At 38.8% G+C, this 26932-nt stretch overlaps 2 protein-coding genes across 2 annotated transcripts in view; one reads left to right on the top strand and one right to left on the bottom strand.

Moving 5' to 3' along the window:
• LOC124290817 (TBC1 domain family member 31-like) overlaps window positions 1-11059 on the bottom strand; it is a 38283-nt gene extending 27224 nt beyond the window's left edge. Inside the window, exons 1-6 of the mRNA XM_046727641.1 lie at window positions 10667-11059; window positions 7211-7366; window positions 6021-6136; window positions 2901-3079; window positions 1822-1970; window positions 1247-1406 (exon numbers count right to left, since the gene is read on the bottom strand). Of these exons, the coding sequence (XP_046583597.1) occupies window positions 1247-1406; window positions 1822-1970; window positions 2901-3079; window positions 6021-6136; window positions 7211-7366; window positions 10667-10743 (837 nt within the window). The 5' untranslated portion in view covers window positions 10744-11059. The remainder of the gene's footprint in view (window positions 1-1246; window positions 1407-1821; window positions 1971-2900; window positions 3080-6020; window positions 6137-7210; window positions 7367-10666) is intronic.
• A 457-nt stretch (window positions 11060-11516) lies between these two features.
• On the top strand, window positions 11517-25003 carry LOC124290797 (derlin-1-like). The gene is made up of 8 exons (XM_046727622.1): window positions 11517-11816; window positions 12488-12599; window positions 13157-13221; window positions 13353-13379; window positions 13706-13801; window positions 15778-15830; window positions 22234-22344; window positions 24055-25003. Exons 1-8 carry the CDS (start codon window positions 11658-11660, stop codon window positions 24191-24193), a joined length of 762 nt encoding a protein of 253 aa, XP_046583578.1. The 5' UTR covers window positions 11517-11657; the 3' UTR covers window positions 24194-25003.
• Window positions 25004-26932: the final 1929 nt, after the last annotated feature.

Below are 26932 nucleotides of genomic sequence, written 5' to 3' on the forward strand. Positions count from 1 at the left end.
AATTCTATAGCATCAAGTCTGGTTATCCCAGGGACGTACATAACTTCACACACTGTATAACCTACGGTATATATTTTCAATTTACTCCATGATCACTGAGTGTCTGTATTAAGTGAGAGGAAAGTCTATAGCATCAAGTCTCTGAAATTAGTTCCTTATATCCGTCAAGTTACAGCTACTCACTAGTTTATATGATAATATAAGGTTTATTCAGGACTTTTAAAACAGTTCGCTATAGCCTTCAGTTCATTATATCCGTGTTTGTTATAAAAGTATTCCACTGTATAACCGTGATAACAACTGAGGCAAATGTGGGTTTTGACATCACCTGTCAATCCTACGATTATGAAATGATAAAACTGACCAGCGAATTATCGCACCTTAAAACCCTGGCCAACTTCATCAAATGAGCTAACTGATGTCAACCTCTTTATAAATATAAGGCACATGTCAAGGTCATCATTCATCAAACTTTTGGCTGCAATATATTACAAGGTAAAGGCCAGGGCCCCGTTCCTCAAAGCTTATCGCTACAACAGTCGTAAGTCTATGTTAAAATATGGGAGTTACGATCAACTTTATGCGCTTCTGATCGCTTTGAGGAACGGGCCCAGGTACCTAGGACCATGTCATCAAAAAGGTGGTTGGCCAATACCATAAATCAACAATATTTTGCAGGGACGCTTGTCAAAATAGAGCACAGATAAAAATCTGCCACTGGATATCTTAGCCATGTTAACAGTCAGTTGTATGTAGATACAATGTTTGTAAACAAATTGGAAGAAATATCATCAAAAAATCTTTAGAAAAAAATCATATTCATGCCCTGTGAAAAATATGTAAGAAAATTTACAAAGTTTGCAAGTCTTAGTCATTTACCATCTTATTGAAACCCATGGCTGACAAATGAAGAATTATTCCATCAAACAAAGGGATGTAACTCTGCAAAGCACATGCCAGCACATGAGACAACTGCACAGTCTGCCAGTAACACATACATGGGCTGGGCTTAAAACAGTTTTAAACAGTATTGAATATTATGACATGTCAGATCAATGTAGGAAGACTACCCAAAGAGATGCAAGTCACTGAAGCTTACCCTCTCAGTGAAACCGATGAGCATGGATGGACAAGGTGTTGAGAATTCAAAAGCAATAGTCTGGTGTCAGTGAAGTATCAATATCCAGTGTCCACCTGGTGTTATTTTCAGTATTTCTATTTTTACAATTACTGATGTGTTGCATACCTGATCAACTCCACCTTGAAAGTTGTCTGGGACAAACTCCATGTACTTGACGGACGTCACCTTGTTGGGCAGCTCCACTATACGTAGGAGCCGCCTGGTGTCGAGTGACCAGAGGTGAACGAAGCGTGACCGACCCCCAGCTGCCAGAACACGCCCATCTCTGTAAGACATAACAAGTGATGCTAGTATACACAGAGATTTCCCTGGGTCTAACAACAAGTGTGTTCTAACCATTCTCAGGAACCATTTTCAGGATTCCAATCTGTGAAACGTGGGTGAATCAGAATTGATAACAGCAACCTACTTGATATCAATAGGCAGCCACAATGTAGCACACTTGATGTGAGTGAGTGAGTGAGTGAGTGAGTGAGTGAGTGAGTGAGTGAGTGAGTGAGAGATCTTCGACATGTTATAGTGTTCTAGAGAAAAACGACTGCAGGATCAGAGCACAAACTTGAGCAAGGAGGAACAGTTGATGAAGAGGGAATTACCAAACTTCACAATAACACAATAGCATTTCAACAATCCCACAAACAATAACAGTGAACAATCAGAATAAGGGGAGACAACTGTACCTGGTAGCTGCAAATGCTCGGTATTGTGGACTGTTGCCAGGAGGCACAGGCAGCTGGAACCTGCAGTCCAGGGTCTCAGATTCCCAGGCGAAGATCGAGTCATCACGGAAACAAGTTATGATTGTGTTGCTCAATGGCAGGAAGAACACCTGGTGGGGTAAAGTTCAGAATCATTTATAAACTTGTGTCCTTCATAACTATTTGGCTGTTAATGATTCTAATCTTCAAAATAGATGAAATATTTGGGATATTATTTTAGAACTTCAGTCTTTTGTAGTGCTCAAATTCTGGGCATAACTCTCAGATTGGTGGTATTTTTTAGTTATGGTAGATCTTAATATTATATGGCTTACAAAATAATGAATAAGTATGAAGTTTGAGTGAGTGAGTTTAGTTTTACGCCACTATTAGCAATATTCCAGCAATATCACGGTGGGTATGAAGTTTGAATGTGAACGGACTGCCTCCGTGGTGTAGTGGTTAGAGCGTCCGACCAGAGAGCGGAAGGTCGCGGGTTCGATCCCCGACCGCGTCATACCAAAAGACGTTAAAATATGGTACTTGTTGGTCCCTGCCTGGCGCTCAGCATTAATGGGTACAACAAGGACTGGTCGGCTCGGAGTCAGCATAATGTGTCTGAGTGGGGTATTCATGCTTCACTGCAGCATGGTATCTCAGTGGGCTAGCACTATAAAACCAGCTTCAGTCTTTGGCTAGTACAAGCAGCCGCACATACACATACACACGCATGCACGTCGTCATATGAGCGAAATATTCTCAAGCACGACGTTAAACCCAATTTCACCTCACCTCACCTTGAATATGAACACTAGTCACAAATATTAAAGCAAACTGACTAACTGGTACTTACACAATGTCAAAGCAAATCCACAATTATTCCAGTTGTAATCATTATCATGTTAAGTATTTCATTAATAAACCTGAGTGTTCATTGATTAGAGCATAGCCCTATATAACTACAAAATGAGCTTTTAGCTGGTTATATTAAGGAACTTAATCTTCAATTTGTGATATCTTGGAATGTGTTATCAGCTGTACCTATTAACCCTTTCACTGACCTGTAACACACCAACATCCTCCTTGATGTTGAGCTTCCTCTTCCTCTGGAAGGTGTCCAGGTCCCACAGATGAGCGACGTCCGCTGATGTGGTCAAGGCATAGCGCCCAGACGCATGGACAGAAATGCTGTGTATGGCTGATTCATGGCCCTTCATCCAGGCAACCAAATCCTTAGTATCTGTGCATGGAAGTGAGTGAGTATTGTCTTTTAGCAATATTCCAGCAATATCATGGTGGGGAACACCATAAATGGGCTTCAGTGATTATGCTGTATGGAAAAGTGTAATCACTTGTTGTAATTTGTCAAAGTATGAACCCAAAGTGTCCCATTTTGAGGAGGAGTGAGTGAGTGAGTGAGTGAGTGAGTGAGTGAGTGAGTGAGTGAGTGAGTGAGTGAGTGAGTGAGTGAGTGAGTGAGTGAGTGAGTGAGTGAGTGAATGAGTGAGTGAATGAGAATATGGTTTTACGTAAAACGGTGCAAACGGCTCTTTGAAAACTAATCGTTTCTGAACGATTGTGGCAAATTAAAGTTTACGTAAATCGAAGCCTAAAGAAGGCATCTATTTTAAACTTGTGTGAGTGAGTGGACAGTGATTGATTGATTGATTGATTGATTGATTGATTGATTGATTGATTGATTGATTGATTGATTGATTGATTGATTGATTGATTGATTGATTGATTGATTGACTGACTGACTGACTATGGCTTCACGCCCGCTTTTAGCAATATTCCAGCAACATCACGGGGGGGACACCAGAAATGGGCTTCACACATTGTACCCATGTGTGGAGTCGAACCCAGGCCTTCGGCGTGACAAGCAAACACTTTACCCACTAGGCTACCCCACCGCCCCAGTCCCATTTTGAAGTCTATTCAGATGTTGATGACTAACCTCTGTTAGTTCCCAGTACACAAACCCATATGACGATCCGGGTTAGAATTGATCTTCAGTAAACCATGCTTGTCGTAAGAGGTGACTAACAGGATCGGGTGGTCAGGCTCACTGACTTGGTAGACACATGTCATCGTATTCCAAATTGCGTAGATTGATGCTCATGCTGTTGATCACTGGATTGTTTGGTCCAGACTCGATTATTTACAGGCCGCCACCATATAGTGAAGCCAAGAGTAAGGGGGCTTTACATTGCTTTGCATGTAGTTACCTGGATGGTGTACAGATCGTACAGGACTTAAATGATACTGGATGATTGATCGAGCTTGGTGTAGGTCATATATTTTTATCCCCGAACCTAGTCATATCCCATACCATATTGTGCATGGTTGTGATCAAGGTGGTAAAAGGATAACCCCTGGGCCTTGATTCACTAAATACAGATAATTATTTATAATATTGTGATACCCGGGTAACTATTCACCAAGATGGCAAATACAGATACAGGACCATCATACATGGTGAAGTACTCTACTTAGATAGCATTTGGGACACTAAAATAAATATTTAGCTATACTCAGAGGCCCCGATAAGCTGCGTATCAGGGTAAAATATGCATAGAATTACGCATTGAAAATTAATTGTTGCGTACCAATTACGCATTTAAGATGTTAGATACGCAGAATGTTTAAAACAAATGCGTACTGAATATATATTTATAAAAATCGCTTGCGTAATGAAAAAGACATTGATTGCTATCAAGTTGTACTGTTATAGTCCGTTTGGCTCAAAAGCGGACCGATGAATTGCAATCTAACTCGAAAACTAATAAACATAAAATACTCAATGAACGCTGATCATAATCAAAACATCATACCAACTCTGTCGTTTTTGCAGAATTTTTGTCTAAAAATAAAATAGTTGTTTAACAATCTATCATTAAAATATTGACACAGTTCACTATTTGTTACGAGGGAGGAGTGCAGAGAAAGAGACAGCCAGGTGTATAGTATAGGACAAGTGTTGTACTGTCAGTATAGGATGAGTGATTTTTTATGAAATCATTTCCATTATATTTAAGTTGGTTTTGATTAGGTATGACATAAGGCAGAACATACCTGCTTAGTAAACTTACTCAAAGTCATAATACTTAGGTGAGTAAAATGACTGAAAACACATACTTACATTGTATTAGAAAGCAGTGGGTAACGGAAAATGAAATACCCACTCTACATTCATAATACCCACTCCAAAATAATACAGTGGGTACAGTACCCACATGAGCTGAATCTTATCTGGAGCTCTGTATACTAAACCAATTATTCAGCTGATACTTAACACCCATGTTGAGTTTCACAACAGCAGTGCCTCCAGTGTGCAATGTTGTGCGTTGACATCCGCTCTGTTGAGCTACTACCCTACACCTTCCGCTGTAAGTCTCTCAATGTCCAAGTGTCTCAATGACCCTCCCACCCCACCCACGCCCGTGTCATGTCGAGTTTGGAAGCCTTGCACAGAATGATGCTACACATACCAAACCTCAAACACAACTGCAATATAAATTACTATGCAGTTTAGCAGAGTCAGACGTATCTTAACCTCTTATCTCGCAGAATATTAGGATTTGGGGACTGATATATGGTACAAAGGAAGCCAGTGAATGAGTCCAAGGTTCAAAATTCGGATTCTACATAGTCAAAAATGTATGATTTGACACCTAGATCGTTCAAATCGGACAGGTCTCTGCAATTTTATTGCGAAATGCAATACTTCTGTATCTTCAATGGCAGCCACCTTGAAAAATGGCGACCATCTTGAATTTTAGGTGGCTAACGGGTTTTATCAAAAGAACAATCCCCCAGGAGTATGTGTGCCAATTTTGGTGCTTGTTTCCAGAAGTGAACGTCTGAACGATTGTTACAGTTATCTGGTCCACCATAAAATTTGAATAAAAAGTGAGTTTGCTGATTAATAATTTATGCTACATAGATTTTTGACATAATATTGACAATACTACTTTCACTTTTGAACTCCTACTGATTGGAGCAGAATACTTTGACAGTTCAAAATAACTGTCATTTGACCATTTTTCCATTTGTGTCCAAACCTTGACTACAAGAAGATACAGATGCAGTATACCATTACATGACTGGCAAAGAGGATAATACATGGCTGGTGGGTTATTCATTACAGTACAGAACAGTACAGTACATCATGAACATACCTGTATCATAGCACTTCAGGGAGTAATCAGACAGGCCAACAAGGAACTCTGTCCTTCTTCTTAGAGAAAATGCAAGAGCTGTGCAAGGATGGCCTGTCTTTTGTACCAAGGAAAATCTGCAATGTATGAAAAGATATCATCTAATCATCCACCTAAATGTATTTGATCAATGTCAAAGCATGACCATGTTATGACAGAATACATACCTCTATATAAATACAAAGGACTGACTGACTGACTGAGTTTAGTTTTACGCCCGCTTTTAGCAATATTCCAGCAATATCATATGGGGACACCAGAAATGGGCTTCACACATTGTGCCCATGTGAAATACAAAGGAAACAGAGCAGGCTGGTTATTCAGTATTGCTCATTTATAGGTCTTCTCAAAATGTATTCAATTCCACCTGACTGAACTTGTGACTCACTGTGGAACTTTTTACACAAATATATAGTGCACAGAATCAACATGTGAGATAAGAAAATGTTTTCTTTTAAATAAACATTATAAAGAATAATGTGATGCTCATGGACTAACAAAAACAATTTCACTGTGGTTGATTTCTACTCTGTCAGACAAGATTATGATCAATCAAGAAAAAAATTGGTTAGCGACATTTATGAAATTTTCCTGTCTGCACAAAAGCATAAAGAAAAAACTTGTAGTTCTTTGGTTGTTTTTTACGCAAATTGCACATCTTTAAAGGATGACTAGTATGTTAGGAACATAAATTTCTCGGGGTCTTATAGATAAATTCAATCATGACTTGGACCGAGCTTGTAGTGCTCAAAATTGTTAATGCAAAAGGTGTTCCAGAATTGTTTGTATTCGATTATGAGAAAACATGATCGATTGCTTGGTCGTTTAGTCACTGCGACCTATCTTTGATTATTTCAATTAATCGGACCACCACTACTAATAAGATGAAGATTTTACAAGACTTGACACTCTATTCTGTCTAAACACAATTTACCGTACTGAAAGATAAATTCAGAAGTGAAACCTGTCTCAAAATACATGACATGCCAAATTACCGTACTACAAAACAAGTTGGTAACAATTTATTTGGTAATAAGCATGATGAAAGAGCCTTATGAAAAATGAAGTCTGGGATATGTGCTCTTATTGAATAGTATCGGGAACCGAATTCATCTTTATGCCCCATATACTAGGAATACAAAAGGACTTACCTGTTTCTGTTAATATCAAACATGAAGATGTTTCCTTGGTGATCGCCTGCCAGTAAGTTGTCTCCTGTTGCATCAAATGATGCATGTAGGAAGCGGACCGTGTGTGATGGAGTTGACAACGCCCCTGCGAAACTACTGCTCACTCTTAGCATCAACCTGGAGAGTAACCATGGAAATATCACCGTCACAAATACGTGATCAATATGTATATCTGAATAAAAAATGATCTGGTCATGCACACACCACAATTGAGAGAAGCTTTTCTTTTTACATACGTAAAGTCAATTAAAAGTTAAAAGAAATGTTGGCATAGTCAGAATTAAATGAAAATGTTAATGACTGGCATATTTAAATGCACAATGTCACACCACATTTCTCTAAAAATAAATAATGCATTTCTCTCAATAATACTAACTATCAGCCCTCAGGGAAGCTACCATATAATTTATTCCCCCCAAAATTACATATTTTGATTACAATATCAAATTAAAAAGTTTGAATGAATTAATGCAACGTTGCATTAAATCAACTCTCTGCGCAGTCTACTGGCCAAACAATATTTGAAACGAACCCCATAGAGTTACGTCCCTTTGAGCACTTTTTACGAATATCCTACGCACAACTTGTGATTGAAACCAGTTTAGCAAACACCAATAACACTGCGTGCGACAGTTTTTGATGTACGGAGAAATCGTTTACACAGCACTTATGGCAAGTGTTTCTGTTTGGAAGCCGTTTGCCTCGAAGTTTCAATTATCAATTTCATTCAAGCTGTAAGGGCATATGCCCCGAATATATAAAATATAGGCCAAAATGTTGTCGAAAAAGAGTGATATTGTGCCTTTAAGGAAAACAACTCTCCATGCTAAACTGTAGCAACCACTGGGCTCCCAATGCCCACAAGTTCATAATTTAATGTGTTACAAAGTGATTTCAAAATTGGTATCAAAGGCAGACTTTACATGAAGATAACAAACAAGTTAGATCCAGTGAGGGCTCTGATCACCTTCAGACTTCCTGCATGTGTCTCATCCTAAACCTTTCAAATGATCAAGTCTGCTATGTTCATGTGCACCAAAAAGATAGATAAATTCTGGAACTAAGCCATACTGGGAAGTTCTACTCACTGCCGTCGCCTGCTGTTCAAATCTGGCTGAGACAGTACTTGATATTTTTGCTTGTACTTGTAGTTCAATCATAAGCATGTTTAACTGCCACTGCATTCTTCCACTAGTCTCCATTACCATGAACATCACTTACACATAGCACATGTCACTTTCAGTAGTGTTAGATATAAAGTAGGTCAAACGCCCCTTGACATTCGTCATAGCTTGAAGGGCGGTTGGGTAGTCAAGTGGTTAAAGTATTTGCTCGCCATTCGTTGGTTTCACATTATTTTTCAACTCGCTGAGCACATGCGCAGAGCGTGTGAAAAATACCCACTGGCATGTTTCCGGTTTGGTCGTATGCTTATCGATAGTGTAAATGCACTCTAAATAAAAGCTGTTATGAAAATGATTTATGTTGTGACAACTGTTCATAGCTGAGTACATACTTCCATTTGCATCTGCTTTTCAATAATTGATGTCCTATTTTGGTTGCAATTCCATCAGAGATGTGTTTGTTTAGTTGTGAGAAGGGATGTGCAGGAAGGACGGTGGTGGTGAGATGTCTTTATACAAGAGCTTGTTGACATAAATGAAGCTATTTATTTAACTAATCCCGGCCTCTGTTTCATAAGTCAATTGGGAATCAGTTATATTCGACATAAAACTATATATTTGTTTTCATTTTTGTTTTCTTTGGAGTGTTTACACTATCGATAAACATACGACCAAACCGGAAACATGCCAGTGGATATTTTTCGCATGCGCTCTGCGCATGCGCACAGTGAGTTGAAAAGTAATGTGAAACCAACGAATGCTGACTCCCCACATGGGTACAACGTGTGAAGCCCATTTCTGGTGTTCCCCATCGTGATATTGCTAAAAGTGGCATACAACTAAACTCACTCACTCACTTCTCATAGTTTGGCACCAATTGCATACTAAACACCATAGTGGTCCCTTCACAATCCTTAGGGTCATAATCTCATATACCCTTTTTCTCTCTTTTGGGTCAGTTTTGAGTTCAGATAAGGTTATGAATATGTTTTAATGTATAAATACAATGTAATTTGAGGACAATATGTATAATTTTTTATCAGGTTTCATACTGGGCAACTACATATAGTCAACTATAGGGTGATGTTCACTTGGTTAATGAATACTAAATATCCTTGTGTATTCGGTTTTTGGTCATGTAACGATTGTCGACCAACGTAACATAAAGTGCATAAATAAATCGATAATAAACAAACCTACCTCATTTGTTTGTTATTTATTTATGATATTCAAGTATCTGATGGATTAACCTCGTGTTTCACCCACACAGCAGGCCTCATAGTTCGCTACACAAAGATCGTGAATGCGGAAGTGACGTCATCTGTTTTCGTTCACTTCATTGGTTCCCCGTAAAACAGAAATCTAATAGCAGTATTCGTGCTATGCTGATATTATTATAATATAAAGTTGATAAACATCCAGTCCAAAAAGAATATTTGTAATAGGTCCAATAATAATTATTAGAAACTATGGTCGAAATAATTTCATGTCAAAGTTAATCATGATAAGACTTTGCTAGTTACATCACATGTCCAGACATGTTTCACTCCTCCGATTCGCGGTGACAAAGGTGCCAAAACTCATCAGAAGATCTCACTACACATACGGAGGTGCACAGCTTGAGATGGACCCAATGACAGCATGCAGGATGAGTACACTGGGCCCATGACACAGAAATATTCATTGCAGTTTCGAAAATTAAATGAGCATTTTGGAAAATCGTAATAAGAGATGACCCTATCCAGTTTCCATATATATTTCTTACGACGGCAACGCCACATGATATGTCATGTGATAATGATACGTCATACCATAAACAAGCAGACGACACTATACTGAAAAGGTGGAGCTGACGATATTTTAGATATAGCATTTTGATTATATGAAAATTTATGCATTAGTAAACACGGTTCTAAAACGTAACATTTACATGTGTTTGCAATCATGTAACTTTCTAAATTTCACACGAAGCATTTTGTTAGTCAGAGCTGAAGCAGTCGACCTCCTGCTAAAAATAACCTGTCTGGTGACGTAATATATCGCTAATAACCGCGAGAAATGAACACGCAAACGGCCGACCGAAAACAGATGTTGAACGAAAACAGATGACTCGAGGATACTTGTGTTATGTGCCCATGTCCTGAAGGGTTGGCTAATCAGTAATTATCAATGGTTGGTCCATCCGCCAAGCAGACCTAACTGCAATGTGAAAATGTGCTCCTAGCACAATGCAGTACTCCCTTGTTTATTTTCCTGTTTCTAGATAGAAGCTTTCATCTTTTGTCATGCATACCCATTATCACTTGATGGCGTCGGTTTTCGATGCCAAATTTTGCCAGATGTTTTCTTGCATACGTCCAGTGTCTGCATCTTGAATGTTTTCTTCTAGCTTCCTGATCAGTTCTGTTATGTACACTTCGGATGTCCACTCTGCATCATTTACCTATAGCTGTCATACATGAAAATATTCAAAATAACACTGCATCAGGATTGTCATTGACAACACGAACGAACATGATCGTTTCCTCCTTCTTGGACTTTTTGGAAATTTACGGTCCTGTATCCGTGGTATTTCCCCTTCGTAATCAATGATCTACCAAAATTTGTATATGCGAACTCTGTATTTCTTTATAAAACCAGTTGTTTATCAAAATCCGTGTTTGATGTGATTGAACATGTTTTTCAATATGGCGCGTTTGTTTTGATGGTTAACTACAAATTTACCAAAAACGAATTATTACATTTCAGCGGGAATATTAACCACATAACTGTCTATCATTTACATTTACTACAAAGCAGTGTCTTCTATTACTTGATTAACTAATCTGAAATGTGCTCCGATCCCAAATTAACTTAACTGTCCTTTCGTACAGAATTGATCAAATTTATATTTTCGTCTGTAGGTTTCTCTTTTGTAAATGCTTAATGCAGCTAGTTCTTACAACTAATAAGAACTATTTTACATTCATAATGATCTCCGCTGCTGCTCACCAGGGCTAAAGAAACATAATAAATATTCAATTTAATCTTCACATATCTCTATTACTCAGAATACTGTAATACTTCCAAAATAATCATGATGGAATATGCAATGTCGAAGTTTCTGAGAAACTGTTGTTTGGAAAATATTAGTACATATTACTTCCGCTCACGTTGAGTGAGTTGCAAGTTACTGTGTGAAGGCCACGTAGATTTAGAATTACTTTCAAGCTTCTCTCATTTGCGTTCACGCTGAAGAGAAACACCATCTGATTGAGCACTCGCGAGCAAGTATCTAGACAAAAATGGCATCTAGTGACATTGGAGACTGGTATCGTAGCATACCACAGATGACAAGATACTGGTTCACAGGTTCGGTTGTTGTGCCATTGGTTGGAAAGCTCGGTATATTGAGTCCTCTTTGGTTCATTCTACAATTCGAACCCTTCATTTACAGATTCCAGGTAGGTCTGTTGTAATAATATTGTCATTTTAAGTGCGTAGAATATTTGGAATATATATTTGTATGTTTCATCACGAGCTGATGATAATCATACTCTTTCCCTGTAACACATCATCGTTGAATTACCGTTTGTTTGCATTCTAGAAGTTGTTGAGTAAATAAGAAGGCTGACACTTTATGGAGAATAATTTCTGGTTTCGTGTGTTTTATAAACATTCCATGTGTATTTTTTAACCTTTATCAAGCTAGCTTCACCCAATTATCTTTGTGCTACTTTTTATCCATGACCATGATTACTGATGTTAATTTTAATCTGTTGCTTATCTCCAAATATTATGTAAATGTACTTTCATAAGTTGTCATTTCAGCTTGATAACAATGTAGAAATTCACATCGAATATCGAATGAGTTGTTATCTGTCATGTCTATTAAGTTGTTTTCTTAAACCCTTATTGTCCTAATTTTGGCAAGGATTGCATTTTGTACAGTAGGCTATTGTAATTTTCCAACTTCACTCACTTACTTAGCTAATAAAAACACTAACTTCCAATTAATTCACTGTGAAACCAGCTTTTGCAGTAGAGTTGATTATTGTGATTTGAAATTTCTTATTGACTAATAGGAAGGGAGTATTTTCCAGATCATGACAGGATGTTTGTTTCCGTGTTGTAGATATGGAGACCACTGACAGCTGTACTATACTACCCAATATCAGGTCCACGAGGATTTCACTTTTTAATGAATCTCTACTTCTTGTATTCATATTCTACCAGGCTGGAAACAGGTAAGCTGTGTACATTATATAACATTGTATATATTCATTGTTTGAAATTGATATCCAGGTTTGTTCTGATATCTTGTTCTTATTATCTGTTGATATTCTTAAAATTCACTCCCATCCTTTTACTAGAGCTGTCGAAAGAGATCAATAATCAGAAATAATTGTCGATGGGAAGAATAATTAATGATTATTGATGTTAAAGATTTGTCATCAACAACATCATACACAAACTGTTCTAATGAAAAAAGGTTTAGTCTACTCGCACAATACACAAATTTACTTCTTTTACACATGGGTTGCTTCTAAGGTTTGTTCAGGTTGTTTTGTTAGTAATTTTGCAATGAAGGAAAATGGTCAGATATGTTTCTTAATCTTCGCTAAGATTATATTTGCTTAATCTAAATTTTTATGATGTTTCTGTTGTTCTGATACCAAACATGTGACTAAACGGTAATGTTTTGATGATATGGTTAGCCATGTGATATCAAACACCAGACGTATAATTTTTATGTATGTTCTTATGTTTCTGAAATTATTCGATGTGTTCTTGTACATTTCAGGGGTGTTTGATGGAAAACCAGCTGATTACCTGTTCATGCTCATATTCAACTGGGTTTGCCTAACTGTATCCTTGATGGTGATGATGATGATGAATGTAGATTAGAGTTGATAGTATATGATAGTTGATATGTAAATAATATATCACACAGTTAAAACCAAACAGGAAAGAAACAATGTTCCTTAACCAACTGACAGATCATTGGACTGATGTCAGGTCTCATGGTAAGTTATATGGTTTGTTTTTTCACCAGTCATGAAACTGAAATTACTTTTTCCACTCAAATTTTGGTTTCATGAGTGTTTCACTCAATTTTGATTTTTCAATTTATAAGTAACCATATTAATAGTAATGTATGAGTATCAATGTATGTGGATGTGCTCTTAGGTAAAATGTCTCTCTAGTCTACAGCAAATCTCTGTAAACAGTCCTTAATTGGAATGAGAAAATTCCCACTTTATGTTACATCTATGGTAATTTTCCCATGGAAGAGAACCTTGTCTGGAATATCTGATACATCTTTAATGTGGATGCTGGTGTTGTCTTCCAGCTTCTTATGGATCCGATGGTGCTAAGTGTCCTGTATGTCTGGTGCCAGCTCAATAAGGATACCATTGTCACGTTTTGGTTTGGCACTCGCTTCAAGGTAAGACATGTTTAATGTTCACTTCTCCATATTTAGACCCAGTGGCCATTTCAGGTTAAACAGATCCCCAGGAACATATGCTGGTTATAATGGATGACTAAATGGTCAGGTTCAGTGACTTGGTTGGTTGCATGTCATTTAACCCCCACAGCTGGGATTGTTATTTTGTTGTTAACAATATTGATCACTGGATTGTTCGGTTCGGACACTATTATTTACGGACCACTGTCATTCACCGTGACAATTATGGAGCAGATTGTTAAATTATAAACAAAACAACCATACATTTTGATTATTGTCACATAGTTTTTCATATAATCTGTAGTGGATAACACGAAGCATGAATGTTTGGCTGGTATTCAAGTAAACATGATGGGGAAGGAAAGGATCACAGATAACAGATTGATATATCTGTTGGTATTCTTGGACAGAAAATATATTTGAGGGAAGGAAATTTGAACCAAACAGATCTAGATATTGGGATCCTTGTCCAATACTGATAGCAACCATGACATCTTAAACCTATGAGATGCTGGCAAAATCATTTTGTTGCTAACTGACGTCAAGATTTCAAATTCCTTGTATTTCGGTTTGGTAATAAGCACACTGTTAAAATATGTTCAAGGTCCCTGTTTGACTCTGCGAATGTATCAAGTGTCATAAGTCTGTGTTGATGTAATGTCTGAGTTAAGACAGTCATCGTGTCAGCATCCCTCCCTGCATTCTCTTCCCACAGATGTTACTCAAGTCATATCTTCCCACATAACCTCTGTTCTAATACTGCCCTTTCATGGTGAGAGTGTTCAGATTCGTGATTGGTTGCAATCAGATTTAGTTGTGCAATCAGCGATGTTGTTTCAAAAGTGATTATTCGCAAGACCTTGGTAATTTCCGTATGCTTTGGAAAAAACAAAAACCTCTTCCCCTGCGCAATGCACAAACTTTTCTTCTAGACAGAACTCAGTCATGTAATGGCAGATCAATGGCGTCTCCATCGCCCTCGTTGACAGCGGACAAGCTAGCCATTAAATGTCTTGTGTGTCACATCAACACAAGTCCCCGGCAGAGGAGGGATATTTGTGGCCCCCCTTTTATTGCTACTTTCTGATTTTCAGTTAAATATGAAATAGCAAATCTGTCCTTCACATATTGATCTACCGGTACTAACTCCATGACTGGCGCCATATTGGATATTATAGGTCGATGTATCACGTGTTCTGATTGGATAGAAAGAAGGGAGATAATTCATGTTGCGATTTTTTTGCCGCCAGGGGATTTTACGAGAACCAGGAAATATGGCCGTATTAGAACAGAGAGTTACATGGGAAGATGTGACTTGAGTATCTCTGTGGGAAGAGAATGCCCTTTGTGAAACTTGGCCCAGGTTTCTGAAGGGCACACTGAGGTTTTTGATTTTATAGGACCCTGTGACAATAGTTTATTATATAGAACCAGTGTATGTTTACACAAATGTACATGACCATATGGACAATTATGAACATACATGTGTACTTAATACATAGCGATTCACAAAATGGAATTTGCAATCTGAAAATTCTCTCTGGAAAAAAAAAAGGGAAATTGTCTAAGTTACAACTGCTTCTGATTAAGCTTTGGTATTCTGAAATTTTACAAGATTTGATGCTCTGTATTCTTTAGTTGGCACATTTTCAAAGGGCACATCTTGGACATTTTAATGTGTTTCCTGCATCATGGCAAGAAATGCTTTTGATTCTGTAGACATTCATTAACAAAAGTGATGGGAGTTTCCAACCTCATGAAAGGGAGGGATGGCGATTTTCCAGTTTATTTCATTATCGCCCCCTGGAACCTTCCATTTGAAGACACAATCTTAAGTTTTACGCTGAAAATAGATTCTTTGTTGCCATCCCTGTGAGGGTGAAGTTGTTATGGTAACTTTCAGAGACTTCACTGTGTCTAGCCTCATGATGTATGTAATGTTTCTGTATCTACAGGCGATGTACCTGCCCTGGGTGCTCCTGGCCTTCAACATGATCATTGCTGACGGGTATGTTCAAGTTTCTTGAGCAGCCTACATTGGTGTTCCTGATGCTGAATCCTTGTCCATTCTCCCTTGTCTGTAAAACAGATCAGCATGCATGTCCGTCTCTCTGTCCACCTCCCATTTTCGTTTCTGGAGCAGACGTCCTAAACTAAATCCTAAAACCTAAATATTTATTTGTGAAACACGTATATTTTTTCTTATTCTGACTCATGTTTATTTGCTTGTCTTCTTCTTCTGGCGAACCTAGTGGAACACTTGTATCTCCCAATTGAAGTTCCCTTCAATAAAAAATCACTCATTAGTACTGACCACGAGTTACCTCCCTTCCACAAGCGCGGGAACGAGGGCGCCACCTGAACCCATGTGCCTCACTCTCTCCTTCTTCGCCCAGTGAGCAAGACGTGAGAGCACCTGTGTCTCCCTGCACACTATATCCTTTATTTATATTTAGTTTGTTCCCTCTTATATTCATCTATAGAGGTGTAACTAGTATCATTATTCAACATGCATTGATAATTATTAGTGTTTCTGCTGCTTGATTCACGCGGTTAGCCTTGTTTGCTCAGCAGTTTGCGTTAATAAAATCTGCACTGTTTGTAAATTACGTTACTCTGCTACCGATCCACATTTAAAATGCCCTAGTTGCATTACTCCATGTTCTTTTGTTTCGTTGTAAATTATGTATTAATTTACCAATTTCTGCCTTTGATAAATATTTATGTTCCGTTTTGAGACGGAAGGCAGATAAATCTCGAAACAATCTTCAGTCATGGCTAATAGATCGAGTCAGATATATCCTGAGTTACCTTCGGGGATAAGCGTGGGACGAGTCCGCTATATCTAGAAGCGACCTGCTTCCCAGGACCTTCTTCATCACAGTCTAAAACTAGAAGAACTTCCCACGCCGTCTTCAACGTTATGCTCCGAGCCCCCAGGTCTACAGTCTCGTCAAAGGAAATCCAACGAAGCTACTAAAAAACATATAAAAAAACAACTTTTGCTTCTGATATTCAGAATTATGTTTATATGATGATGACATTTCGTTTATCATTCCAGATGTATGTCATAAGAAGTGACCAGTACGCTACCGCCACTTCAACGCAGATCAACATGCAATCAGAGATGCTCACGCTGACGCGGAGATTATAACTGAGGGTCCCGCCACTATCACAGAGAGGACACCCTCAACGCCAGCGAGACCATCCCAGAGCGACCTGGTCAACCAAATCATGAGGCTGATGGAAGACCGTTACGGCTTACAGAGGCCTCAGAGCCACGGGCCCCAGAGCCCACCCCATACTAAGTCATACAGGGCCCCAGAGCCCGCGCTTGACTTTCGTGAGGGCCCCTGAGCCCATAGACGCCAAGCCCCGCAGGGGCAACCCTGCCCGAGTGAGCTCTTTGCATAAGGTATCCCAGGGCCTCGAGGAGGAGCTAGAGCCTGACCCTTTGCAAGAGGCTTTCGCGGAAAGAGCGCTTCGCCAGCACGCACCTTGTCGTATGTAATGAGTTATAGAAAGCAAGCACTTTCGTATGTCGGATCGGACACTGACTCCAGACATTCGCGCAAGACGCGAAGGCTAAGTGGTTCTACGCCTAGGAGGCATTAAGCGGTAGCCCTCGACGTTCGAGAAGTCCAGAGCGCCTGCAAAGCCATCACCGTTCTCGAAGCCCACAGTTTCGCTGAAGGATGTCTTCTTCAAGGTCTACATACACACTAGCCAATCGTCAGTCCGTTCTCCTCAGTCCTCACATAGATCTTCTTACAGATCGAGGCTCGACATCACGACCATACGTCAGAGGAAGACGATGGTATCATTTAAGATCGAAGGGCTTAGCCGAGCCCACACCCTGTAAAACACAGAGGTCGCTCGCGAAGCAAGCGCCATATATTGATCGGACTCTGACTCCATGCGCTTCGAAAGGCAGCGAAGGCTAAGTGCTCAAAGTCTACTTCACCCAGAAGATCTAGAAGCGTTGCCGAGATCTTCTCGCGAAATCCGGCGTTAAGCCGAGGAAGTCTCCTCCAAGGTCTCCATATACTAGCCACTTTCGTCATATATAGCCACTTTCGCCAGTCCGTTCAAGACATCACATGAGTTGTTTATCAACTGTAAGCCATATGCCGCCTACAAGCCTACGCCGAAGACAATTGCACAGGCTATTTACAACTACACAACGCCGCTGTATTGATTTATCAACAGATGAAGAGCCTAATTAGGGATCTTCAAGCCGACTACCTACTACGATACGATTATCTACATGCGTGACCATTACGCAGATCTGCGCAGACAATTCAAAACGAAATTGAACAGCAGTCTTGTTACAGCGAGTAAAACTCATAATCGTCAACGATTTCCTCAGAAGTAATATGTACAACAAGTTCAGCTTTAACAGTCTACAAGCTGACAACTTGCAAGGTTATTGAACCTTATATAAGGAAGTTGGAATTATCTTCAAGACTGAAGTTACTTCACGACAGCCTGGAAAATAACTTACCCAGCATTAATATTACAGGCGAGGTATTTTCGCCGGAGGTTTCGCGTTTACCATCAACCCTCGAAACCCTTGGTCACCCGGTAACCCGAGGAAGTTACGGTGAAGACCGACAATTGTTCTAATATCAACCAAGGCACTATATTATACAAGGTTCCTTTCCTGATACACGCAGACGCCACGTGCGCTGGTACTCTACAGAATCAAAATGCCTTGTTCTGATTGGACCGAGATGGACAGCGCCCTACGCAGAGAAGTCGATCATAGTTCACAGTTCAACACTTAGGTTGCAAGTGACAACAATATATCAGTGAAGCGAGCAAGCCTCCTTACAGTCCAGCTAATCTAAACCTTCATGATTGGGCTGCCTTCTTGAGGTTAGAGACCTCCCCTGTCAAATAAGGGCGAGGAACACGGCAGTCAGGCGATTTTTACATAAAGTTCAACGATGGCAGTCACCCCTGGTTATGCATCTACATCGTCAAGCACGCCATGAATTTAATTTACCTCGACGACCGGGATACAAATGGATCGAAATCCATAAGCGTCTCAGACTACAGTTGAATTCATCATCAAGCTACTAACACAACTAGATGGTTAGTAAACCTACTTAAGTTGGACCTAGAACCTTTGCAAGATCTGCTATTGCTAGGTTTTGATTTGTAACAGCTTAGAATGGTATAATTGTACCCGGAGGACCATGGATCAAGATCCAACAGTCATTTCAAAAGCCTTACTATCTCCGCTACCACACGACAGTGACAGAGTCTGTTGGGGTTACGCACTTCAGCTCAGCTCAAGACATGACAGACAGAGGCAGACTACAATTACATCCGTTACAAGTCATCAGCACCAAGCATCTAGACGAATCTCTACCGTTCAATTCATCGGTTCAGGTCAAACCTCATCTACTATGATGCACCAAGAGATCGAATGTTTGAATAGGGCGCCTCGTTAATAGAGCTGGAATCGATAACACTTCTCACGTAGATGTGTCACTATAAGGTTGGGGAGCCCATCTTGCCAACAGGACGGCATCAGGGCTATGAGCAATCAAGAGAGCAATTACACATAAATCTGCTAGAGATGCAAGCAGTAATAAACGCCTTAATACACTGGAGCAACTTACTACAGTATACCCAGTGGATGATTCACACAGTCAATTCGACAGTGGCGTTTTATGTGAACAAACTAAGCTCAACCAGGTCCCCGAACATATCGACTCTGTTTTCAATTGTTCGATTTAATCAACAATCTCAACATACATGTCAGAGCATATCACATTCCAGGAGCAAAGAATGTGATAGCAGACGCTTCTCTCGGTCACACATACCATCACGACAGAATGAATGCTCCATACAGAGATATTCACTTCGAATTATCAAGGAAATAGGAACTACACTAATAGACCTATTTACCATTCGATTCAACAAACAACTGACAACATTAAGTACGCCAGTTCCAGACCCACTAGCATTGGCAACAGGCGCACTAAGCATATCGGGAAGGTCTCCACGCGTATGCTTTTCATACCAGCGTTAATCTCACAAGTTTACTCTAAATCAGTCTAAAGCAGAGCCTCCATCTGATTTTGGTCACGGCCTACTGACCAGCGAGGAAGTGGTTTCCAACTCTTATTCAAGAAATCGGACAACCAATACTACATCTTACAGAGTGCTCGAATCTGTTGATACATCCGCGACACCAAACAAGCGTACGGAAAGCCAGATATATTCCAACTTCACGTATGGATTGTATCATGCGTGTCTGAATAACAAGTTATTCAGCCAGAGCGCAAAGCAGTCTAACTTGCCCTGCGTAACTCAACTGGCAACTTATCACGATGACAAATGGCACAGTTTTGTCAATTATGCTGCAAAGGAAGGATTTACAGCTAGATATGCTACTCATCCTCAAGTGGCGGACTACTTATGTTATCTACGTCAGACTAAGATTTATAAGGCTCAGCTTGTCCACCTATTTTGCAGCAATAGCTCTATCATAACTGAGAGCGGGCGTCAAGTTAACCTAACCCAGTTACACAAGCCTGCTACGAGCTTTCGATTGGAGGATTAAACGGAAGTTCACGCCCAACTTGGGATCTGAATATAGTGCTCCAACACCTCACAAGTGAGGTTTATGAACACGCTTTGATGATATACTTGAACCCCATGATAACGATGAATCTATCACGATGGCCAGTAACAGCACTAAAAATATATCTCCACCCGAGCCAAACAGGAGGAAAATGCAAGAGATTTATTTCCTCTATCAAGCTACTGAAGGCGAAAGTCTCACGTACTACTATATCTCCTTTTGGATCAGAACTGTCATACTACGTGCCTACAAGACTGTAGGACTCTACCCTCCATGAGCTTCTAATCCTCATAATATTAGAGCGCTAACATCTACAATTGCTCTACACAAATGCTTTTGGAATAATGAAGGGTTATTTCTGGAGATCCGATATGGTGTTTGCCAACCACTATCTGAGAGATATCACCACCGAGGACGTCTCAGGTATCCACCTATTCGGTCCCATTGTCCTTGCACAACAGTTGACAGTTCCTCGGAGAAGATAAGTCCATCTTACAGAATTTTACTTATCTTATAACAGTACTAAATAGCTACATGCTATATATATTTAGCTTAAGTTAATCATATCTTAAGCTCAGTACTATGGTTACATTATAAATATATTAGCTAACAAACTCTACGGAGTTTTTTGCTATTATATATGTAGCTTAAGTTTATTCATATCTTAAGCTCATTACTATGTTTATATCATATAAGTATATTAGCTAACAAACTCTAAAGAGTTTTTTGCTATCATATATAGCTTGAGTTTCATCATATCTTAAGCATTATGGTTACATTATAACATGTATTAGCTAACAAACTCTCACGGAGTTTTTGCTATTATATATGTAGCTTAAGTTTATTCATATCTTAAAGCTCAGTACTGTGTTTATATCATTTAAGTATATTAGCTAACAAACTCTAAAGAGTTTTTACTATCATATACTTAGCTTAAGTTTCATCATATTTTAAGCATTATGGTTACATTATAAAATGTAATAGCTAACAAACTCACCGGAGTTGTTTTGGCTATTTAGGTTGCTTAAGTTAATTATATCTTAAGCACAGTTCTATAATCATACTATATATATGCCTACAACTCTTAGGAGCTCTACTATTATATATATGTTCAGCTTAAGTTTCAATCCTTAAGCTCAGTCATATGTTCATTTCATAACATGTATTAGTTAACAAACTCTCAGTAGTTGGTTACTATTATACAGCTTAAAGTATCATTATACCTTAAGCACAATTCTGTTATAACTTACATATATGCATATTGTAAGCTTACTACTTTGGTTCTTATAAAAGTATTCATTATAAACTATCAACAGTTTATACTATCACATTATAGTATATATAATCCCACCTCCTATTCCGGAGGATTCTACAAGCAAATAAACATGAGTCAGGATAAGAAAAAATATGAAATTTTTAAAGTAAAATTAATATTTTTATACTTATCCTGACTCATGAGGTAAGCCCTCCCGTCCTCCCCACTTAACACTTTGGATTTCCCTGGAAATTCAGGTGTTGGGCTCAGTATATGAGGAGAGAGTGAGGCACATGGGTTCGGGTGGCGCCCTCGTTCCCGAGCTTGTGGAAGGGAGGTAACTCGTGGTCAGTACTAATGAGTGATTTTTTATTGAAGGGAACTTCAATTGGGAGATACAAGTGTTCCACTAGGTTCGCCAGAAGAAGAAGACAAGCAAATAAACATGAGTCAGGATAAGTATAAAAATATTAATTTTACTTTAAAAATTTCATTTTTGTTATACCATAGGGTAATAGAAGTATAAATGTGATATAGAGACAAAATTATCCATTGCAGAGGTATGTTGGAGCTGATAGGCATCATTGTGGGGCATCTCTACTTCTTCCTTATGTTCAAGTACCCGCAGGACTTCGGTGGAGCCAGGCTCTTGAATGTGCCACAGTTTCTGTGAGTAGCTGTAAACAAATCTGTTTTGTTAAACAGTTATAGTGTGTGTGAAACATCAGTGATGCATTGGAGTGTGAATAGTCACCCATGCATGGATGTGTGAATGGTGAAGCATGGAAGTGTGAATAGTCAGCTGTACCAAGAAGTGTGAATAGTCACCCATGCATGGATATGTGAATGGTGAAGCATGGATGTGTGAATAGTCAGCAGTACCAAGAAGTGTGAATAGTCAGCTGAATGGTGAAGCATGGAAGTGTGAATAGTCAGCTGTACCAAGAAGTGTGAATAGTCACCCATGCATGGAAGTGTGAATGGTGAAGCATGGAAGTGTGAATAGTCAGCTGTACCAAGAAGTGTGAACTGTCATGGAGTTTAACGTCGTCCTTGAGAATATTTAGCTCATATGACGACGTGCATTTGTGTGTATGTGTGGCTGCTTGTACTAGCCCAGACTTAACTTGGTTTTATAGTGCAAGCCCACTGAGATACCATGCCGCAGTTAAGCATGAATGCCCCACTCAGACACATTATACTGACTCCGAGCCGACCAGTCCTTGTTGTACCCATTAATGCCTAGTACCAGGCAGGGACCAACAAGTACCATATTTTAAAGTCTTTTAGTATGATGTTGCCGGGGATCGAACACACAACCTTCTGCTCTCCAGGCGGATGCTCTAACCATTACACCATGGAGGCAGTCAAAGTGTGAATAGTAATGCATGGAAGTGTGAATAGTGACGATGGAAGTGTGAATAGTGATGCATGGAATGTGTAAATGGTGATGCATGATATGTGTGAATAGTAATGCATGAAAGTGTGAATAGTGATGCATGGAATGTGTGAATAGTGATGCATGGAATATGTGAATAGTAATACATGAAGTGTGAATAATAATGCAAGGAAGTTTGAATAGTGATGCATCGAATGTGTGAATAGTGATGCATGGAATGTGTTAATAGTAATGCATGGAAGTGTGAATAGTGATGCATGGAAGTGTGTGAATAGTGATGCATGGAATGTGTGAATAGTGATGCATGGAATGTGTGAATAGTGATGCATGGAATGTGTGAATAGTGATGCATGGAATGTGTGAATAGTGATGCATGGAATGTGTGAATAGTGATGCATGGAATGTGTGAATAGTGATGCATGGAAGTGTGTGAATAGTGATGCATGGAATGTGTGAATAGTGATGCATGGAATGTGTGAATAGTAATACATGAAGTCTGAATAGTGATGCATGGAAGTGTGTGAATAGTGACGATGGAAGTGTGAATAGTGATGCATGGAATGTGTAAATAGTGATGCATGGAAGTGTGTGAATAGTGACGATGGAAGTGTGAATAGTGATGCATGGAATGTGTGAATAGTGATGCATGGAATGTGTGAATAGTGATGCATGGAATGTGTGAATAGTGATGCATGGAATGTGTGAATAGTGATGCATGGAATGTGTGAATAGTAATACATGAAGTCTGAATAGTGATGCATGGAATGTGTGAATATAATAATGCAAGGAAGTGTAAGTAGCAGGAAATTGAAGAATGAATAGTGGTTCATTCAAATTCTAATCATACTTTATAATATCTAATTGAAATTAGATGAGATAAAATATTACAATTTGGTGGAATTGCATGTCAAATTGTCATAGTATTATCACCGATATTATATATAACTACATACACACTTATTATATCCTTCTTCTTTCAGATACAGTTACTTCCCCAACAGGAGAGGGGGTGTTGCAGGTTTTGGAATGGCTCCCTCAAGCAGACGGCGTCAGGATGATGGCCGTGATGATCGCAGGGGTCATAATTGGGGACGAGGTCAAAACTTGGGTGGAAACTGAAGGAAAATGAATCACTTATTAAAACTTGATTTCCTAACCCATGCTGTGGAAGACTAGATATTGCCACAAATGAATTGATACAAACAGTCTTTATGGTTCCAAAACACTAGTAAGGGTACATATAGTAGTGACTGTTGTTCTCTTGTTTTGAGAATGGACAAAGTCACCTTATTGCTTTGATCCAGTAGTTCTGGATTGATATTATAGGAAATTGTAATATGTAACAGATATTGTTTATTTCTTTGGAACAGAATGAATTCTTTATTTTGTCATCTGTTTTACAAGATCAAGCCTATTTTGCTATTAGTCATGGAGTCCTATTGTATTAATGGATTGTGGGTTGAAATCCTGGTTCTCTCCAATGATGTTTCCATATCAACAGCGTGCTTGTGGGTTTCACATGAAACTTGGACTTGTGTGACATGCATTGTTTCAGGCAACGTGCTTGTGGTTTCACCTGAAACCTGTACGTTTGTGACGTTTGTGACATGCATCGCTTCAGGCAATGTGCTTGTGGTTTCACCTGAAACCTACACGTGTGTGGTATGCATCGCTTCAGGCAACGTGCTTGTGGTTTCACCTGAAACCTGCTTGTCTGTGACATGCATTGCTTCAGGATTTTCTCCCACATTAAGCTGAGACACTGTGATAAAGCAGGGATACTGTCCAAAGTGGTGTTAAAACAACCCACTCTTTCACTCACTGTTATGTTTTTGGACCTAAAAATATCTCAGATGATTAACTTCAGAAGACAGCTCATTTGTGATACTGCCAAGTCTATTTCCACATTTAACACACACACACACACACACACACACACACACACACACACACCCCAAGTTTTTGGAAGGGAGGTAACTCTTTGGCATTGAATGAGATGGGGTAGTGTGCCTGTTGTCAGAGGTGTTGCAATTCATTGTCTAGAGTTGAGTCCCTTGGGCTGACAAGATAATGGCTCTGATTACTGATTTTCCCTGATTGTGTTTGGGTTGTCTGCATCATACCAAATTTCGCTTGTTTCTCCGAAATGCTGATCATCTAAGACATGCATAACTTCAGAATTTTTTTCCTATTAATATAACTCTGTGATATAACTGGAATACTGCTAAAAGCAGCTTAAACCAACTCGATCACTCCCTTTTTCACTTCCTTTTTCACTCAACAAGACATGCCACCATATATATATAGTCTGTTTGTAGTGAAAATGTACCAATGAATTTCACTTTAAACAAAAAAGTAAATCAAATAAAGTGAAATTAAGATTGCTAATCCTCATAATTTTACCTTGCCAACTGAATTTTTAAATCTCAGAATTTTATTCAACTTAGGATAAAAGTTGTTCAACAAACGATCAAAGTTTCAAATCGCTATTATTGGTTTATATTACAAGGGGGGAATGCACATTAAATGAAACACTGAGAACAAGTAGGGTTGGTTTAAGTTAACACTCATCACATACCGCACATGCATTTGTTTCACTGTTCCAACTACTGCGCTTACCCCCTTGTAATACAAACCGATAATAGCCATTTGAAACTACGATCGTTTGTAAACAACTTTTATCCTAAGATGAATAAAACTCTGAGATTTTAATGTTCAATTGGCAAGGTAAAATTATGAGGATTCGCAATCTTAATTTCACTTTATTAGATTTACTTTTTTGTTTAAAGTGAAATTCACCGGTACGTTTTCACTGCATACAGACTATAGATGGAATATTGCCGAGTGCAGCGTAAAACTAAACTCACTCACTCACTCAAGGAGACTGACTCTGACTGTTGCTTTAAGAGATGACCCAGAAAAAAGTAAACAAATCTTCACCATACTTACAGCAAATGCTGACAAAATGGCTTTGATATTTATTTGATAAGCAGCAGGGTACAAGGGCATAAGACTCTCTTCATAGCAGCAATGAGTCTTTGTGTGTACATTGATGCAGAAACGTTAATGCATGGATAGTTGCGATTCTAAAAATAAGAACCTGCTATCTTTGCTTAACTCCTTCCAATAATGATTATAATAAACTGAGATTTATTTATCTGGTCATCTTCAGATTTGTTGAATTATGTAAGTGTAATGTAAATATGGATTTCTGGATATATTTTTTGTTGTTGTAATAGCAACTTGTTGACCTTGGAAATGATGTTAATTTAGTCAGTAAAACTCCTTTTTTTCATTTTTTTTTGTTTTATGTTTTATGTCAATTCATTGATTCATTTTTGGAATGCAAAATATACAAAGGAATACAAAACTGAATGTGACCCTAAACAGACCTACACTGATCTTGCAGCTGTGAAGGCTTTGTACCTCTGTGAATGTGCTGAATCTTCACCTAATCCACTGTAAGCAATTTTGTTCACAAAGAAACATTTGAAGATAAGCTGATCCATAGATATACTAAGTATACCAGTTCACAATTTTTTGACAAAATATACTTTAAATTGATATATTTGATTATTTGAGGTTGAATGTTTTTTAGAAATTGCACAATATTCCCATGCTGCCATGTGATATCTGTGGCGAAGTGAGTGTACTGCAGGAGGGATTCGTAGCTGTACATAACAACAGTTTCTAAGCTCCTGATCATCATGTTCCTTTTCGTGGTTTAGGTTTTCTCCAGAATTCTATTTCCCCAAGACTTGGAGACCATGAGATCAGGGCTGAGATTCTGCTAGAGTGATCTCAAGTGATGCATCAAAGCATCAAGTTATCTGTTAAAAACACATGGACTCATTTGTT

Source organism: Haliotis rubra, unplaced genomic scaffold, assembly GCF_003918875.1.
Source record: "Haliotis rubra isolate DU_JTF1 unplaced genomic scaffold, ASM391887v1 Scf475, whole genome shotgun sequence".
NCBI classification, from domain to species: Eukaryota; Metazoa; Mollusca; class Gastropoda; order Lepetellida; family Haliotidae; genus Haliotis; species Haliotis rubra.

What these genes read in the sequence shown, in the direction of transcription:
- LOC124290797 (XM_046727622.1), top strand. Translation starts at nt 11,658, where the DNA reads ATGGCATCTAGTGACATTGGAGACTGGTATCGTAGCATACCACAGATG. An exon ending in CCTTCATTTACAGATTCCAG is followed by an intron (nt 11,817 to 12,487) that starts GTAGGTCTGTTG and finishes TCCGTGTTGTAG; the next exon opens with ATATGGAGACCACTGACAGC. An exon ending in GGTTTGGCACTCGCTTCAAG is followed by an intron (nt 13,802 to 15,777) that starts GTAAGACATGTT and finishes CTGTATCTACAG; the next exon opens with GCGATGTACCTGCCCTGGGT.